A 17,115-nucleotide genomic window follows, 5' to 3' on the forward strand; every position below is an offset into this window, starting at 1 on the left:
GTCAATCCGGAACATTTCAAGAATTTTGAACGTTGCTTCAAGTGCAGTCGCAAAAACCATCAAGCGCTATGATGAAACTGGCTCTCATGAGGACCGCCACAGGAAAGGAAAACTGAGAGTTACCTCTGCTGTAGAGGATAAGTTAATTAGAGTTACCAGCCCAAATAAAAACTTCAGAGTACAAGTAACAGACACATCTCTAAAGCAACAGTTCAGAGGAGACTGCATGAGTCAGACCTTCATGGTCGAGTTGCTGCTAAGAAACAACTACTAAAGGACATCAACAAGAAGAAGACACTTTCTTGGGCCAAGAAACACAACCAATGAACATTAGACAGGTGGAAATCTGTCCTTTGGTTAGATAGCCCAAATTTGAGATTTTTGGTTCCAACTGCCATGTCTTTATGAGACGCAGAGTAGGTGAACAGATGATCTCTGCATGTGCGGTTCCCACTGTGAAGCATGGAGGAGGAGGTGTGATGGTGTTAGGGCGCTTTTCTGGTGACACTGTCAGTGATTTATTTAGAATTCAAGGCACCACAGCATTCTGCAGCAATACGGTTTGCATTTAGTGGGACTACCATTTGTTTTTCAACAGGACAATGACCCAAAAGACACCCCCAGCCTGTGTAAGGGCTATTTGTTCAAGAAGGAGAGTTATGGAGTGCTGCATCAGATGACCTGGCCTCCACAATCACCCAACCTCAATCCAGTTGAGATGGTTAGGGTTGAGTTGGAATGCAGAGCGAAGGAAAAGCAGCCAACAAGTGCTCAACATGTGGGAACTCCTTCAAGACTTTTGGAAAAGCATTACAGGTGAAGCTGATTAAGATAATGCCAAGAGTTTGCAAAGCTGTCATCAAGGCATAGGGTGGCTAATTTGAAGAATCTCAAATATAAAATATATTTTGATTTGTTTAACACTTTTTTGCTTACTACATGATTCCATGTGTGTTATTTCATAGTGTTGATGTCTTCACTCTAAAAATAGTAAAGAAATAGTGAAGAAAAACCCTGGAATGAGTAGGTGTGTCCAAACTTTTGCCTGGTACTGTACATATACAGTAACAGTGTCTGGTGGGCCAATGCAATGTTCTTCCAATGTCCACTGCTCTATAATGGTCTCTCTTTCACTGTGTTGACAACTAGATGTTATGACAGTGAAATATTGTGTGTGTGTGTGTGTGTGTATTAACAGTGAGTTAGATGCACCTGGAGGCCCAGGGATGCCTGGCAAACCAGGATCTCCCTTGGGTCCCAGTAACCCAGGTAGTCCAGGTGGACCCACGGGACCAGGTCCGGTGTTGAAGGTGTCTCCTGGAGGTCCCGGCCAGCCTGGAGAGCCTGGTGGTCCACGGAGTCCTGGTGGTCCGTCCAGGTTGACTCCAGGTTGACCAGGGTCACCATTATCTCCAACACATCCTTGGTGTCCTGTTTGGGAAGAGGGATCCAGACATGAACACACTAACTCTCCAACCAGTACCTTCAGTTATAACCCGTCTTAATTTTACTGTGTAAATATTACAGCCCTGAGGAATGACCACGGTCAAGTTTTGTGTCTCTTTTCAATATCATATGGATTAGAATTTCTGAGGTAGGAGTTTTACTGGAGTAGCACTGCTGAGGTAGGAGTAGCACTGGAGTAGCACTGCTGAGGTAGGAGTAGCACTGGAGTAGCACTGCTGAGGTAGGAGTAGCACTGCTGAGGTAGGAGTAGCACTGCTGAGGTAGGAGTAGCACTGGAGTAGCACTGCTGAGGTAGGAGTAGCACTGCTGAGGTAAGAGTAGCACTGCTGAGGTAGCAGTAGCACTGCTGAGGTAGCAGTAGCACTGCTGAGGTAGCAGTAGCACTGCTGAGGTAGGAGTAGCACTGCTGAGGTAGGAGTAGCACTGCTGAGGTAGGAGTAGCACTGGAGTAGCACTGCTGAGGTAGGAGTAGCACTGCTGAGGTAGGAGTAGCACTGCTGAGGTAGCAGTAGCACTGCTGAGGTAGCAGTAGCACTGCTGAGGTAGCAGTATCACTGCTGAGGTAGCAGTATCACTGCTGAGGTAGGAGTAGCACTGCTGAGGTAGGAGTAGCACTGCTGAGGTAGGAGTAGCACTGGAGCAGCACTGCTGAGGTAGGAGTAGCACTGCTGAGGTAGGAGTAGCACTGGAGTAGCACTGCTGAGGTAGGAGTAGCACTGGAGTAGCACTGCTGAGGTAGGAGTAGCACTGCTGAGGTAGGAGTAGCACTGCTGAGGTAGGAGTAGCACTGCTGAGGTAGGAGTAGCACTGGAGCAGCACTGCTGAGGTAGGAGTAGCACTGCTGAGGTAGGAGTAGCACTGCTGAGGTAGGACTAGCACTGCTGAGGTAGGAGTAGCACTGCTGAGGTAGGAGTAGCACTGCTGAGGTAGGAGTAGCACTGGAGTAGCACGGCTGAGGTAGGAGTAGCACTGCCCTCTACTGGACGTATGGTGGAACCTAGCCAGGTCCAATCCATTTCATAAAGATAGAATGCAACTCTGGTTTGATTTTACTTGAGCCTTATCACTTGTCTGCCTAATAAATGAACCCACTGACCAACAAACACACCAACCAGCCATTCAACTAAACTCTGTCTATTAATGACATAAAAGCTCATTTACAAAACAAAACCAGTACGCAATGTCATTCAATTGGAATGGATAACATCGCTTGGTCAATTGTGCGCCGCCCCATGTGTCTCCCGGTCGCGGCCGGCTGCGGCAGATCCTGGACTCGAACCAGGATCTCTAGTAGCACAGACCACTGAGCCACTCAGGAGGCCCCATGTACAAAAAGGATCAACACGTGTGTGATGATCCCTTCCAAACCGTCATTACCTGGTGGTCCAGTTCCTCCATCTGTCCCGTCATCTCCTCTCATGCCTTGAGGTCCAAGGGAACCTGCGGGACCTGGGAAACCAAGTGGTCCTGGTGGCCCAGGATTCCCTGGGGAGAGTCAATCAGAACAGGTTGATCAGTCAGTGGCAATCAATATATCCCCTGTCAATCAATGTATCAACACTGTCAATCAAGCTATCCCCTGCCAATCAATCTATCACCACGTTCAATCAATATATCACCAATTAATCATATTTCAGACTCCCAAAGTATGCTAAGAAAGCCTTAAAACACATACTGACACTGTTAAAGATTATGTGTGTATGTACAGTAGTTGCTTACCTGGGGGCCCAAGTAGACCCTTTAAGCCAGGTAGGCCAGGGTTGGAAGGGCCACAGGGCAGAACCTCGCCTGGTGATGCAAAGAAAAATGTTTCCCTTCAGTGAAACAGATTTTGAGCTGAACTAGATTTGGCATGATTAAACACAAATATGCAATAAATAGATAGAACACATTTTGTTCAGTAAATATTAAATGACATAATGTTAACCTAAGACCATTACCACGGAGTAGATTTTCATTCAGACGTTTCTCTCTCTATCGGTCTTACCTAGAGGTCCAGGTTGTCCAGTTTGTCCAGGGAGACCTGGGAGGCCCGCATCCCCTGGGGGCCCTTGGCGGCCATGACGGCCTGGAGCACCAGGGCCTGGGGGGCCCGGTCTGCCTGGGGGGCCTTCAGGACCACGGAGCCCTGGGTAGCCTTTGTCACCTACCGAGTCACCGTAACCGTCACCCTGACGGATGGCAAGTCATCATCACAAGTTGTCCCTCACAGGCTGATCTAAAGTCAGTTTTGTGTTTCCCCACTAATGATTTAGGTTGGGACTTGGGGAGGGCAAGCTGATCCTAGATCTGTACCTAGTGGAAGCCCGGAGCAGAAATCGTACACTGACAACACAGACAGACTGCAGATGCACTAACCCGCTGGGAACACACTGGTTGAAGCAACGTTGTTTCCACGTCATTTCAAATGAAATTACATTGAACCAACGTGGAATAGATGTTGAATTAACGTTTGTGCCCAGTGGTAATTGACTGTTACCCCAATATTATAGTGTAAAAATGTAGGAAATTATCCTAATGTTCCCCCACATTTCAAATCAAAATGACCCTGGGTAGATTAATGTTCCTCTGACAGACTAGCCCACTAACTCACCGGGGGTCCGGGGTCTCCCACAGCGCCAGGGAAGCCATCGGATCCTGGTCGACCGGTGGCGCCATGCGGTCCGTTGGGGCCATTGAAGCCCGGGTCACCCTTCGCACCTGTCAATTAAAATGTCCAAAACAACAAGTTATGTAAATGTAAATGTATTACACCAAAATGCTAAAGGCAATGTTATGAAGAAGGTTGAGGGTGTCATTTAAAAAGTGCATTTTCCATTTCATGTAATTTTGACAAACCAGCATGGGTTAAAATATACAGCACTGATATGTGTTTTCCTCTGTGGCTCCGATGGAAAAGTATGACACAAGGTACAGGTTCAATTCCCACAGGGATCACATACACATACTAAATAACTCCCTGTCTTGTCAGTGGTATGTGTATTGGTGTGGTGTTCTATAGAGACTCGTAACGCCTCGATCAGATCGTCATTGCTGCTTAATAAATCCTGCCATCAGATTTCCATCATTATGTACTCAGACATGTTGTTTTTTAAATATTTTTTTATAGTACCTTTATTTAACTAGGCAAGTCAGTTAAAACCTGTTTGAGATCGAGCTACTTTTTTCAACATTCTGTTAAAAATCACGCAACATTTCAACATCCTGCTACTCATGCCAGGAATATAGTATATGCATATGATTAGTATGTGTGCATAGAAAACACTCTGAAGTTTCTAGAACTGGTTCAATGGTGTCTGTGACTATAACAGAACCAGTTCCGTTGTCAAAATCGCAAGAAAACCTGGTCACTAAATCGAAGAAGAAAAAATCAATCCGCCAGTGTTTGTATTGTCTCTGGCTTTCCATAAATGATGGAACTGTGTTTGCAATTCCTACAGATTCCACACGATGTCGCCAGTGTTGTGATTTCCAGGCCCATTTATTCTTGGTCTAATCACTGAATACCACATCCGGTCTTCCAAAAAAGATCTCGGCTAGAAATTGCACTTCTTTTTCTAAACTTCTAGTTATTGAATACAGAACGCTCCGTGATCAATTTGATCGTTTATTAACGTTTACTAACACCTAAACTTGGATTACAGAAGTAGGTTGAAGTGTTTTGTCAAAGTTTATAGGCAACTTTATGAATTTTAAAAAATTACGTTGCGTTGGGAAACGTGCATTTTCCATGGATTTCACGGTGTTCATAAATGGACATTTTGGGTATATATGGACCGATTTAATCGAAAAAAAAACCAATTGTGATGTTTATGGGACATATTGGAGTGCCAACAAAGAATCTCGTCAAAGGTAATGAATGTTTTATATTTTATTTCTGCGTTTTGGGTAGTACCGGCTACGCTAATTTCTTTCTTTACGTCCCCTTTGTGTGTATCTGGGGGCTGCATGCTATCAGATAATAGCTTGTCATGCTTTCGCCGAAAAGCATTTTACAAATCTGACATGTTGGCTATATTCACAACGAGTGTGGCTTGAATTGAGTACCCTGCATGTGAATTTTAATGAAAGTTTGAGTTTTAACGAGTACAATTAGTTGGCGCTCTGGAATTTCCGCTCATTTGGTTCCTGTACAGGAACCAACTCCTGAAGAAGTTTTAAGAACAAATTCTTATTTTCAATGACGGCCTAGGAACAGTGGATTAACTGCCTGTTCAGGGGCAAAACGACAGATTTGTACCTTATCAGCTCGGGGTTTGAACTTGCAACCTTCCGGTTACTAGTCCAACACTAACCACTTGGCTACCCTGGTGCGCCAATGTTTACTTGTTATGTGTGTGTGTGTGTGTGTGTGTGTGTGTGTGTGTGTGTGTGTGTGTGTGTGTGTGTGTGTGTGTGTGTGTGTGTGTGTGTGTGTGTGTGTGTGTGTGTGTGTGTGTGTGTGTGTGTGTGTGTGTGTGTGTGTGTGTGTGTGTGTGTGTGTGTGTGTGTGTGTAAGGTTCAACATTCACCTTCTGCCAACCTTTCTGTATAGTCTACACATACAGTTTGATGCATTCTTGGATAGATCCCAAGGTATGCACCAACCAGAACGCAGTGCAACTGCCTCTACAACGCAATGACGCAAGACAAACGCAGCGTTCCAACGGAAATGAGTGTACTTCTGGTGTACCAAAACACAATGACACTGATGGTCTGATCGAGGCGTAAGAGATTTTCTCACGTTGCCCGTTCTAATCTGGATCGCATCTTCCACTCACCTTTAAAGTTGGTCACATAGGACTCTCCCTTCTGTCCCTTCACTCCATTGTAACCAGGCCTGCCTGGGTTGCCCTACAGGGGGATGCATGTCCAGACAACATCAATGTAACCTGCCTGGGTTGCCCTACAGTCCAGACAACATCACTGTAACCTGCCTGGGTTGCCCTACAGTCCAGACAACATCACTGTAACCTGCCTGGGTTGCCCTACAGTCCAGACAACATCTCACACGCCATACAAATTAAAAAAGGTGAAATATGTTTATTTTATCTTCACAAACATCAAATGATTCCATTCACCAAGAACCACACGCTCAGTTTACAAACAAGTGCAGGGGGAGATTGTTGACTGGAATTGAAAGTTACAGATTACACCTATAAAGATCATGAATATTCAACTCAACCATACAATGAAAAAACACCACGAACACACTTTGTGCCTGAGACGTCCGGGTTACACTTTGCGCCTGAGACGTCTCAGGGTTAGTACAGGTGACCAGGAAGGGTTAGTACAGGTGACCTGGAAGGGTTAGTACAGGTGACCTGGAAGGGTTAGTACAGGTGACCTGGAAGGGTTAGTACAGGTGACCAGGAAGGGTTAGTACAGGTGACCAGGAAGGGTTAGTACAGGTGACCAGGAAGGGTTAGTACAGGTGACCAGGAAGGGTTAGTACAGGTGACCAGGAAGGGTTAGTACAGGTGACCAGGAAGGGTTAGTACAGGTGACCAGGAAGGGTTAGTACAGGTGACCAGGAAGGGTTAGTACAGGTGACCAGGAAGGGTTAGCACAGGTGAGAGGAAGGGTTAGTACAGGTGACCAGGAAGGGTTAGTACAGGTGACCAGGAAGGGTTAGTACAGGTGACCAGGAAGGGTTAGTACAGGTGACCAGGAAGGGTTAGTACAGGTGACCAGGAAGGGTTAGTACAGGTGACCAGGAAGGGTTAGTACAGGTGACCAGGAAGGGTTAGTACAGGTGACCAGGAAGGGTTAGTACAGGTGACCAGGAAGGGTTAGTACAGGTGACCAGGAAGGGTTAGTACAGGTGACCAGGAAGGGTTAGCACAGGTGAGAGGAAGGGTTAGTACAGGTGACCAGGAAGGGTTAGTACAGGTGACCAGGAAGGGTTAGTACAGGTGACCAGGAAGGGTTAGTACAGGTGACCAGGAAGGGTTAGCACAGGTGAGAGGAAGGGTTAGTACAGGTGACCAGGAAGGGTTAGTACAGGTGACCAGGAAGGGTTAGTACAGGTGACCAGGAAGGGTTAGTACAGGTGACCTGGAAGGGTTAGTACAGGTGACCTGGAAGGGTTAGCACAGGTGAGAGGAAGGGTTAGTACAGGTGACCAGGAGGGGTTAACAAAGGTGAGAGGAAGGGTTAGTACAGGTGACCAGGAAGGGTTAGTACAGGTGAGAGGAAGGGTTAGTACAGGTGACCAGGAAGGGTTAGCACAGGTGAGAGGAAGGGTTAGTACAGGTGACCAGGAAGGGTTAGTACAGGTGACCAGGAAGGGTTAGGACAGGTGATCAGGAAGGGTTAGGACAGGTGATCAGGAAGGGTTAGTACAGGTGACCAGGAAGGGTTAGTACAGGTGACCAGGATGGGTTAGTACAGGTGACCAGGATGGGTTAGTACAGGTGACCAGGAAGGGTTAGCACAGGTGAGAGGAAGGGTTAGTACAGGTGACCAGGAAGGGTTAGCACAGGTGAGAGGAAGGGTTAGTACAGGTGACCAGGAAGGGTTAGCACAGGTGACCAGGAAGGGTTAGCACAGGTGACCAGGAAGGGTTAGTACAGGTGACCAGGAAGGGTTAGCACAGGTGAGAGGAAGGGTTAGTACAGGTGACCAGGAAGGGTTAGTACAGGTGACCAGGAAGGGTTAGTACAGGTGACCAGGAAGGGTTAGTACAGGTGACCAGGAAGGGTTAGCACAGGTGAGAGGAAGGGTTAGTACAGGTGACCAGGAAGGGTTAGTACAGGTGACCAGGAAGGGTTAGTACAGGTGACCAGGAAGGGTTAGTACAGGTGACCTGGAAGGGTTAGTACAGGTGACCTGGAAGGGTTAGCACAGGTGAGAGGAAGGGTTAGTACAGGTGACCAGGAGGGGTGAACAAAGGTGAGAGGAAGGGTTAGTACAGGTGACCAGGAAGGGTTAGTACAGGTGATCAGGAAGGGTTAGCACAGGTGAGAGGAAGGGTTAGTACAGGTGACCAGGAAGGGTTAGCACAGGTGAGAGGAAGGGTTAGTACAGGTGACCAGGAAGGGTTAGTACAGGTGACCAGGAAGGGTTAGGACAGGTGATCAGGAAGGGTTAGGACAGGTGATCAGGAAGGGTTAGTACAGGTGACCAGGAAGGGTTAGTACAGGTGACCAGGATGGGTTAGTACAGGTGACCAGGAAGGGTTAGCACAGGTGAGAGGAAGGGTTAGCACAGGTGAGAGGAAGGGTTAGTACAGGTGACCAGGAAGGGTTAGCACAGGTGAGAGGAAGGGTTAGTACAGGTGACCAGGAAGGGTTAGCACAGGTGACCAGGAAGGGTTAGCACAGGTGACCAGGAAGGGTTAGCACAGGTGAGAGGAAGGGTTAGTACACGTGATCAGGAAGGGTTAGTACAGGTGACCAGGAAGGGTTAGTACAGGTGACCAGGAAGGGTTAGTACAGGTGACCTGGAAGGGTTAGTACAGGTGACCTGGAAGGGTTAGCACAGGTGAGAGGAAGGGTTAGTACAGGTGACCAGGAGGGGTGAACAAAGGTGAGAGGAAGGGTTAGTACAGGTGACCAGGAAGGGTTAGTACAGGTGATCAGGAAGGGTTAGCACAGGTGAGAGGAAGGGTTAGTACAGGTGACCAGGAAGGGTTAGCACAGGTGAGAGGAAGGGTTAGTACAGGTGACCAGGAAGGGTTAGTACAGGTGACCAGGAAGGGTTAGGACAGGTGATCAGGAAGGGTTAGGACAGGTGATCAGGAAGGGTTAGTACAGGTGACCAGGAAGGGTTAGTACAGGTGACCAGGATGGGTTAGTACAGGTGACCAGGAAGGGTTAGCACAGGTGAGAGGAAGGGTTAGCACAGGTGAGAGGAAGGGTTAGTACAGGTGACCAGGAAGGGTTAGCACAGGTGAGAGGAAGGGTTAGTACAGGTGACCAGGAAGGGTTAGCACAGGTGACCAGGAAGGGTTAGCACAGGTGACCAGGAAGGGTTAGCACAGGTGAGAGGAAGGGTTAGTACACGTGATCAGGAAGGGTTAGTACAGGTGACCAGGAAGGGTTAGTACAGGTGACCAGGAAGGGTTAGCACAGGTGACCAGGAAGGGTTAGTACAGGTAACCAGGAAGGGTTAGTACAGCTGATCAGGAAGGGTTAGCACAGGTGAGAGGAAGGGTTAGTACAGGTGACCAGGAAGGGTTAGCACAGGTGAGAGGAAGGGTTAGTACAGGTGACCAGGAAGGGTTAGTACAGGTGACCAGGAAGGGTTAGGACAGGTGATCAGGAAGGGTTAGGACAGGTGATCAGGAAGGGTTAGTACAGGTGACCAGGAAGGGTTAGTACAGGTGACCAGGAAGGGTTAGTACAGGTGACCAGGAAGGGTTAGCACAGGTGAGAGGAAGGGTTAGCACAGGTGAGAGGAAGGGTTAGTACAGGTGACCAGGAAGGGTTAGCACAGGTGAGAGGAAGGGTTAGTACAGGTGACCAGGAAGAGTTAGCACAGGTGAGAGGAAGGGTTAGTACAGGTGACCAGGAAGGGTTAGCACAGGTGAGAGGAAGGGTTAGTACAGGTGACCAGGAAGGGTTAGCACAGGTGAGAGGAAGGGTTAGTACACGTGATCAGGAAGGGTTAGTACAGGTGACCAGGAAGGGTTAGTACAGGTGACCAGGAAGGGTTAGTACAGGTGACCAGGAAGGGTTAGTACAGGTGACCAGGAAGGGTTAGTACAGGTGACCAGGAAGGGTTAGTACAGGTGACCAGGAAGGGTTAGTACAGGTGACCAGGAAGGGTTAGTACAGGTGAGAGGAAAGGTTAGTACAGGTGATCAGGAAGGGTTAGTACAGGTGACCAGGAAGGGTTAGTACAGGTGATCAGGAAGGGTTAGCACAGGTGACCAGGAAGGGATGGCACAGGTGACCAGGAAGGGTTAGCACAGGTGAGAGGAAGGGTTAGTACACGTGATCAGGAAGGGTTAGTACAGGTGACCAGGAAGGGTTAGTACAGGTGACCAGGAAGGGTTAGCACAGGTGACCAGGAAGGGTTAGCACAGGTGAGAGGAAGGGTTAGTACACGTGATCAGGAAGGGTTAGTACAGGTCACCAGGAAGGGTTAGTACAGGTGACCAGGAAGGGTTAGTACAGGTGACCAGGAAGGGTTAGTACAGCTGATCAGGAAGGGTTAGCACAGGTGAGAGGAAGGGTTAGTACAGGTGACCAGGAAGGGTTAGCACAGGTGAGAGGAAGGGTTAGTACAGGTGACCAGGAAGGGTTAGTACAGGTGACCAGGAAGGGTTAGGACAGGTGATCAGGAAGGGTTAGTACAGGTGACCAGGAAGGGTTAGTACAGGTGACCAGGAAGGGTTAGTACAGGTGACCAGGAAGGGTTAGTACAGGTGACCAGGAAGGGTTAGCACAGGTGAGAGGAAGGGTTAGTACAGGTGACCAGGAAGGGTTAGCACAGGTGAGAGGAAGGGTTAGCACAGGTGACCAGGAAGGGTTAGCACAGGTGACCAGGAAGGGTTAGCACAGGTGAGAGGAAGGGTTAGTACACGTGACCAGGAAGGGTTAGTACAGGTGACCTGGAAGGGTTAGTACAGGTGATCAGGAAGGGTTAGTACAGGTGATCAGGAAGGGTTAGTACAGGTGATCAGGAAGGGTTAGTACAGGTGACCAGGAAGGGTTAGTACAGGTGACCAGGAAGGGTTAGTACAGGTGACCAGGAAGGGTTAGTACAGGTGACCAGGAAGGGTTAGCACAGGTGAGAGGAAGGGTTAGTACAGGTGACCAGGAAGGGTTAGTACAGGTGAGAGGAAAGGTTAGTACAGGTGATCAGGAAGGGTTAGTACAGGTGACCAGGAAGGGTTAGTACAGGTGACCAGGAAGGGTTAGTACAGCTGATCAGGAAGGGTTAGCACAGGTGAGAGGAAGGGTTAGTACAGGTGACCAGGAAGGGTTAGCACAGGTGAGAGGAAGGGTTAGTACAGGTGACCAGGAAGGGTTAGTACAGGTGACCAGGAAGGGTTAGGACAGGTGATCAGGAAGGGTTAGTACAGGTGACCAGGAAGGGTTAGTACAGGTGACCAGGAAGGGTTAGTACAGGTGACCAGGAAGGGTTAGCACAGGTGAGAGGAAGGGTTAGTACAGGTGACCAGGAAGGGTTAGCACAGGTGAGAGGAAGGGTTAGCACAGGTGACCAGGAAGGGTCAGCACAGGTGACCAGGAAGGGTTAGCACAGGTGAGAGGAAGGGTTAGTACACGTGATCAGGAAGGGTTAGTACAGGTGACCAGGAAGGGTTAGTACAGGTGACCAGGAAGGGTTAGCACAGGTGACCAGGAAGGGTTAGTACAGGTGACCAGGAAGGGTTAGTACAGGTGAGAGGAAGGGTTAGTACAGGTGACCAGGAAGGGTTAGTACAGGTGATCAGGAAGGGTTAGTACAGGTGAGAGGAAGGGTTGGTACAGGTGACCAGGAAGGGTTAGTACAGGTGACCTGGAAGGGTTAGTACAGGTGATCAGGAAGGGTTAGTACAGGTGATCAGGAAGGGTTAGTACAGGTGATCAGGAAGGGTTAGTACAGGTGACCAGGAAGGGTTAGTACAGGTGACCAGGAAGGGTTAGTACAGGTGACCAGGAAGGGTTAGTACAGGTGACCAGGAAGGGTTAGCACAGGTGAGAGGAAGGGTTAGTACAGGTGACCAGGAAGGGTTAGTACAGGTGAGAGGAAAGGTTAATACAGGTGATCAGGAAGGGTTAGTACAGGTGACCAGGAAGGGTTAGTACAGGTGATCAGGAAGGGTTAGCACAGGTAAGAGGAAGGGTTAGTACAGGTGACCAGGAAGGGTTAGTACAGGTGATCAGGAAGGGTTAGTACAGGTGATCAGGAAGGGTTAGTACAGGTGACCAGGAAGGGTTAGTACAGGTGACCAGGAAGGGTTAGTACAGGTGAGAGGAAGGGTTAGTACAGGTGATCAGGAAGGGTTAGTACAGGTGATCAGGAAGGGTTAGTACAGGTGATCAGGAAGGGTTAGTACAGGTGACCAGGAAGGGTTAGTACAGGTGACCAGGAAGGGTTAGTACAGGTGACCAGGAAGGGTTAGCACAGGTGATCAGGAAGGGTTAGTACAGGTGATCAGGAAGGGTTAGCACAGGTGACCAGGAAGGGTTAGCACAGGTGAGAGGAAGGGTTAGTACACGTGATCAGGAAGGGTTAGTACAGGTGACCAGGAAGGGTTAGCACAGGTGAGAGGAAAGGTTAGTACAGGTGATCAGGAAGGGTTAGTACAGGTGACCAGGAAGGGTTAGTACAGGTGATCAGGAAGGGTTAGCACAGGTGACCAGGAAGGGTTAGCACAGGTGAGAGGAAGGGTTAGTACACGTGATCAGGAAGGGTTAGTACAGGTGACCAGGAAGGGTTAGTACAGGTGACCAGGAAGGGTTAGCACAGGTGACCAGGAAGGGTTAGCACAGGTGAGAGGAAGGGTTAGTACACGTGATCAGGAAGGGTTAGTACAGGTGACCAGGAAGGGTTAGTACAGGTGACCAGGAAGGGTTAGTACAGGTGACCAGGAAGGGTTAGTACAGCTGATCAGGAAGGGTTAGCACAGGTGAGAGGAAGGGTTAGTACAGGTGACCAGGAAGGGTTAGCACAGGTGAGAGGAAGGGTTAGTACAGGTGATCAGGAAGGGTTGGTACAGGTGATCAGGAAGGGTTAGTACAGGTGATCAGGAAGGGTTAGTACAGGTGACCAGGAAGGGTTAGTACAGGTGACCAGGAAGGGTTAGTACAGGTGACCAGGAAGGGTTAGTACAGGTGACCAGGAAGGGTTAGCACAGGTGAGAGGAAGGGTTAGTACAGGTGACCAGGAAGGGTTAGTACAGGTGAGAGGAAAGGTTAGTACAGGTGATCAGGAAGGGTTAGTACAGGTGACCAGGAAGGGTTAGTACAGGTGATCAGGAAGGGTTAGTACAGGTGACCAGGAAGGGTTAGCACAGGTAAGAGGAAGGGTTAGTCCAGGTGACCAGGAAGGGTTAGCACAGGTGAGAGGAAGGGTTAGTACAGGTGATCAGGAAGGGTTAGTACAGGTGACCAGGAAGGGTTAGTACAGGTGATCAGGAAGGGTTAGTACAGGTGATCAGGAAGGGTTAGTACAGGTGACCTGGAAGGGTTAGTACAGGTGACCAGGAAGGGTTAGTACAGGTGATCAGGAAGGGTTAGTACAGGTGACCAGGAAGGGTTAGTACAGGTGATCAGGAAGGGTTAGTACAGGTGATCAGGAAGGGTTAGTACAGGTGACCAGGAAGGGTTAGTACAGGTGACCAGGAAGGGTTAGTACAGGTGACCAGGAAGGGTTAGTACAGGTGATCAGGAAGGGTTAGTACAGGTGATCAGGAAGGGTTAGTACAGGTGACCAGGAAGGGTTAGTACAGGTGATCAGGAAGGGTTAGTACAGGTGACCAGGAAGGGTTAGTACAGGTGATCAGGAAGGGTTAGTACAGGTGACCAGGAAGGGTTAGTACAGGTGACCAGGAAGGGTTAGTACAGGTGATCAGGAAGGGTTAGTACAGGTGAGAGGAAAGGTTAGTACAGGTGACAGGAAGGGTTAGTACAGGTGACAGGAAGGGTTAGTACAGGTGACCAGGAAGGGTTAGTACAGGTGATAGAGCATAGAGTTCATACCATCCCACAGGAATCATAGATTACTCCTCTGCATATTGGAATATTCTGTATTGGAACTATGTATCGTGTTATATGCAAGAAATAGGAATATCACCCAAAGAAATACCTACTTTTGGAAAGCCGATTCTGTGGGCACGTCATGAACTCCTCTCAACCTGTTACAGTGGCGCCATTACACTTTGCAATAGGTTTAATAAAAAGGTATTATAATTAGTTTCTATGTTCTACAATATGGCTTAGCCTTACGTGGGATCCTTGTGAGCCAGGGTCCCCATTATATCCATGGTCACCTTTCTCTCCGCTGTGCCCTGGCAGCCCGTCATAACCTAGGGGTCCGCGGGGGCCCGGAGGACCTGGGATCCCTCTGTGACCATTCTCGTACGTACACTCACACTCACCGTTGGAGCCTGAAGGACAGACGCAGACATGGCTAGTGTAATCACATGCAGACAGACATGCACAGACGAGCACACACACACACACAAACAAACACACAAACAAGAAACAAGTGCACACAACCAACAGGTCCCAAGTGGCGCAGCGGTCTAAGGTACTGCATCTTCGTGCTAGAGGTGTCACTACAGACACTGGTTTGATTCCAGGCTGTATCACAACCGGCCGTGATTGGGATTGGCCCAGCGTTGTCCGGGTTAGGGTTTGGTCGGGGTAGGCTGTCACTTTAAAATAAGAATTTGTTCTTAACTGACTTGCCTAGTTAAGTACATAAAAATAAATGAAGGTCATTCACCTTTTTCTCCTTTGTATCCCGTTAATCCTGGATATCCGGTATCGCCATCGTCTCCTCGTACACCCGGCTCACCAGGAACACAATAAATGCCTACAGGACATAATTGGCAAATGCCCCCCCAAAACATTTTTTTTTGTAACATTAAAAACATAACTCCACTGATCAGTGCCAGTTATATCAGTGACTTCAGAAAATGGACTAACAACCTGAAACTTTGCATTGTGTCAGTCCAACATCTAGTCTGCATCCCAAACAGCACTATTCCATACATAGATCATTACTATGTACCCTCTGGGCCCTAAAATCAGGGCACTATATGAGAAATATAATGCTATTTGGGACGCTGCCCGAAGCGGTATTTGAAATATGTTGATAGTTTAATTAAGCAATAAGGCCCGAGGAGGTGTGATGTATGGCCAATACACCCCGGCTAAGGGCTGTTCTTAGGCACGACGCAACAGACCAAAAGGCTCCTCAACAGCTTCTACCCCCAAGCCATAAGGCCGGCCGCTGAACAATTAATCAAATGGCCATCGGACTATTACATTGCCCCCCCCCCCATTTGTTTTGTACACTGCTGCTGCTCCCTGTTTATTATCTATGCATAGTCACTTCACCACTACCTACATGTACAAATGATCTCTAACCTGTACCCCCGCACACTGACTCGGTACCGGTACCCCCTGTATATAGCCTCCACATTGACTCGTACCGGTACCCCCTGTATATAGCCTCCACACTGACTCGGTACCGGTACCCCCTGTATACAGCCTCCACATTGACTCGGTACCGGTACCCTCTGTATATAGCCTCCACACTGACTCGGTACCGGTACCCCCTGTATACAGCCTCCACATTGACTCGGTACCGGTACCCCCTGTATACAGCCTCCACATTGACTCTGTACCGGTACCCCCTGTATATAGCCTCCACACTGACTCGGTACCGGTACCCCCTGTATACAGCCTCCACATTGACTCGGTACCGGTACCCCCTGTATATAGCCTCCACATTGACTCGGTACCGGTACCCCCTGTATATAGCCTCCACACTGACTCGGTACCGGTACCCCCTGTATACAGCCTCCACATTGACTCGGTACCGGTACCCCCTGTATATAGCCTCCACACTGACTCGGTACCGGTACCCCCTGTATACAGCCTCCACACTGACTCGGTACCGGTACCCCCTGTATACAGCCTCCACATTGACTCGGTACCGGTACCCCCTGTATACAGCCTCCACATTGACTCGGTACCGGTACCCCCTGTATATAGCCTCCACATTGACTCGTACCGGTACCCCCTGTATATAGCCTCCGCACTGACTCGGTACCGGTACCCCCTGTATACAGCCTCCACATTGACTCGGTACCGGTACCCCCTGTATATAGCCTCCACACTGACTCGGTACCGGTACCCCCTGTATATAGCCTCCACATTGACTCGTACCGGTACCCCCTGTATATAGCCTCCGCACTGACTCGGTACCGGTACCCCCTGTATACAGCCTCCACATTGACTCGGTACCGGTACCCCCTGTATATAGCCTCCACATTGACTCTGTACCGGTACCCCCTGTATATAGCCTCCACATTGACTCTGTACCGGTACCCCCTGTATATAGCCTCCACATTGACTCTGTACCGGTACCCCCTGTATATAGCCTCCACATTGACTCTGTACCGGTACCCCCTGTATATAGCCTCCACATTGACTCTGTACCGGTACCCCCTGTATATAGCCTCCACACTGACTCGGTACCGGTACCCCCTGTATACAGCCTCCACATTGACTCGGTACCGGTACCCCCTGTATATAGCCTCCACATTGACTCGGTACCGGTACCCCCCTGTATACAGCCTCCACACTGACTCGGTACCGGTACCCCCTGTATACAGCCTCCACATTGACTCGGTACCGGTACCCCCTGTATACAGCCTCCACACTGACTCGGTACCGGTACCCCCTGTATACAGCCTCCACATTGACTCGGTACCGGTACCCCCTGTATACAGCCTCCACATTGACTCGTACCGGTACCCCCTGTATATAGCCTCCACATTGACTCGTACCGGTACCCCCTGTATATAGCCTCCGCACTGACTCGGTACCGGTACCCCCTGTATACAGCCTCCACACTGACTCGGTACCGGTACCCCCTGTATACAGCCTCCACATTGACTCGGTACCGGTACCCCCTGTATATAGCCTCCACATTGACTCTGTACCGGTACCCCCTGTATATAGCCTCCACATTGACTCT

At 49.2% G+C, this 17,115-nt stretch overlaps 1 protein-coding gene across 1 annotated transcript in view; it reads right to left on the bottom strand.

Moving 5' to 3' along the window:
* The window catches only part of LOC135558096 (collagen alpha-4(IV) chain-like), an 87,582-nt gene that overhangs the window by 34,424 nt on the left and 36,043 nt on the right, over positions 1-17,115 (bottom strand). The window contains exons 21-28 of the mRNA XM_064991845.1: positions 14,851-14,940; positions 14,349-14,509; positions 6,228-6,300; positions 4,061-4,167; positions 3,455-3,638; positions 3,187-3,255; positions 2,845-2,952; positions 1,213-1,431 (exon numbers count right to left, since the gene is read on the bottom strand). Coding sequence (XP_064847917.1) covers positions 1,213-1,431; positions 2,845-2,952; positions 3,187-3,255; positions 3,455-3,638; positions 4,061-4,167; positions 6,228-6,300; positions 14,349-14,509; positions 14,851-14,940 — 1,011 coding nt within the window. The remainder of the gene's footprint in view (positions 1-1,212; positions 1,432-2,844; positions 2,953-3,186; positions 3,256-3,454; positions 3,639-4,060; positions 4,168-6,227; positions 6,301-14,348; positions 14,510-14,850; positions 14,941-17,115) is intronic.

This window comes from Oncorhynchus masou, chromosome 17 (genome assembly GCF_036934945.1).
Source record: "Oncorhynchus masou masou isolate Uvic2021 chromosome 17, UVic_Omas_1.1, whole genome shotgun sequence".
In the NCBI taxonomy this organism is placed as follows: Eukaryota; Metazoa; Chordata; class Actinopteri; order Salmoniformes; family Salmonidae; genus Oncorhynchus; species Oncorhynchus masou.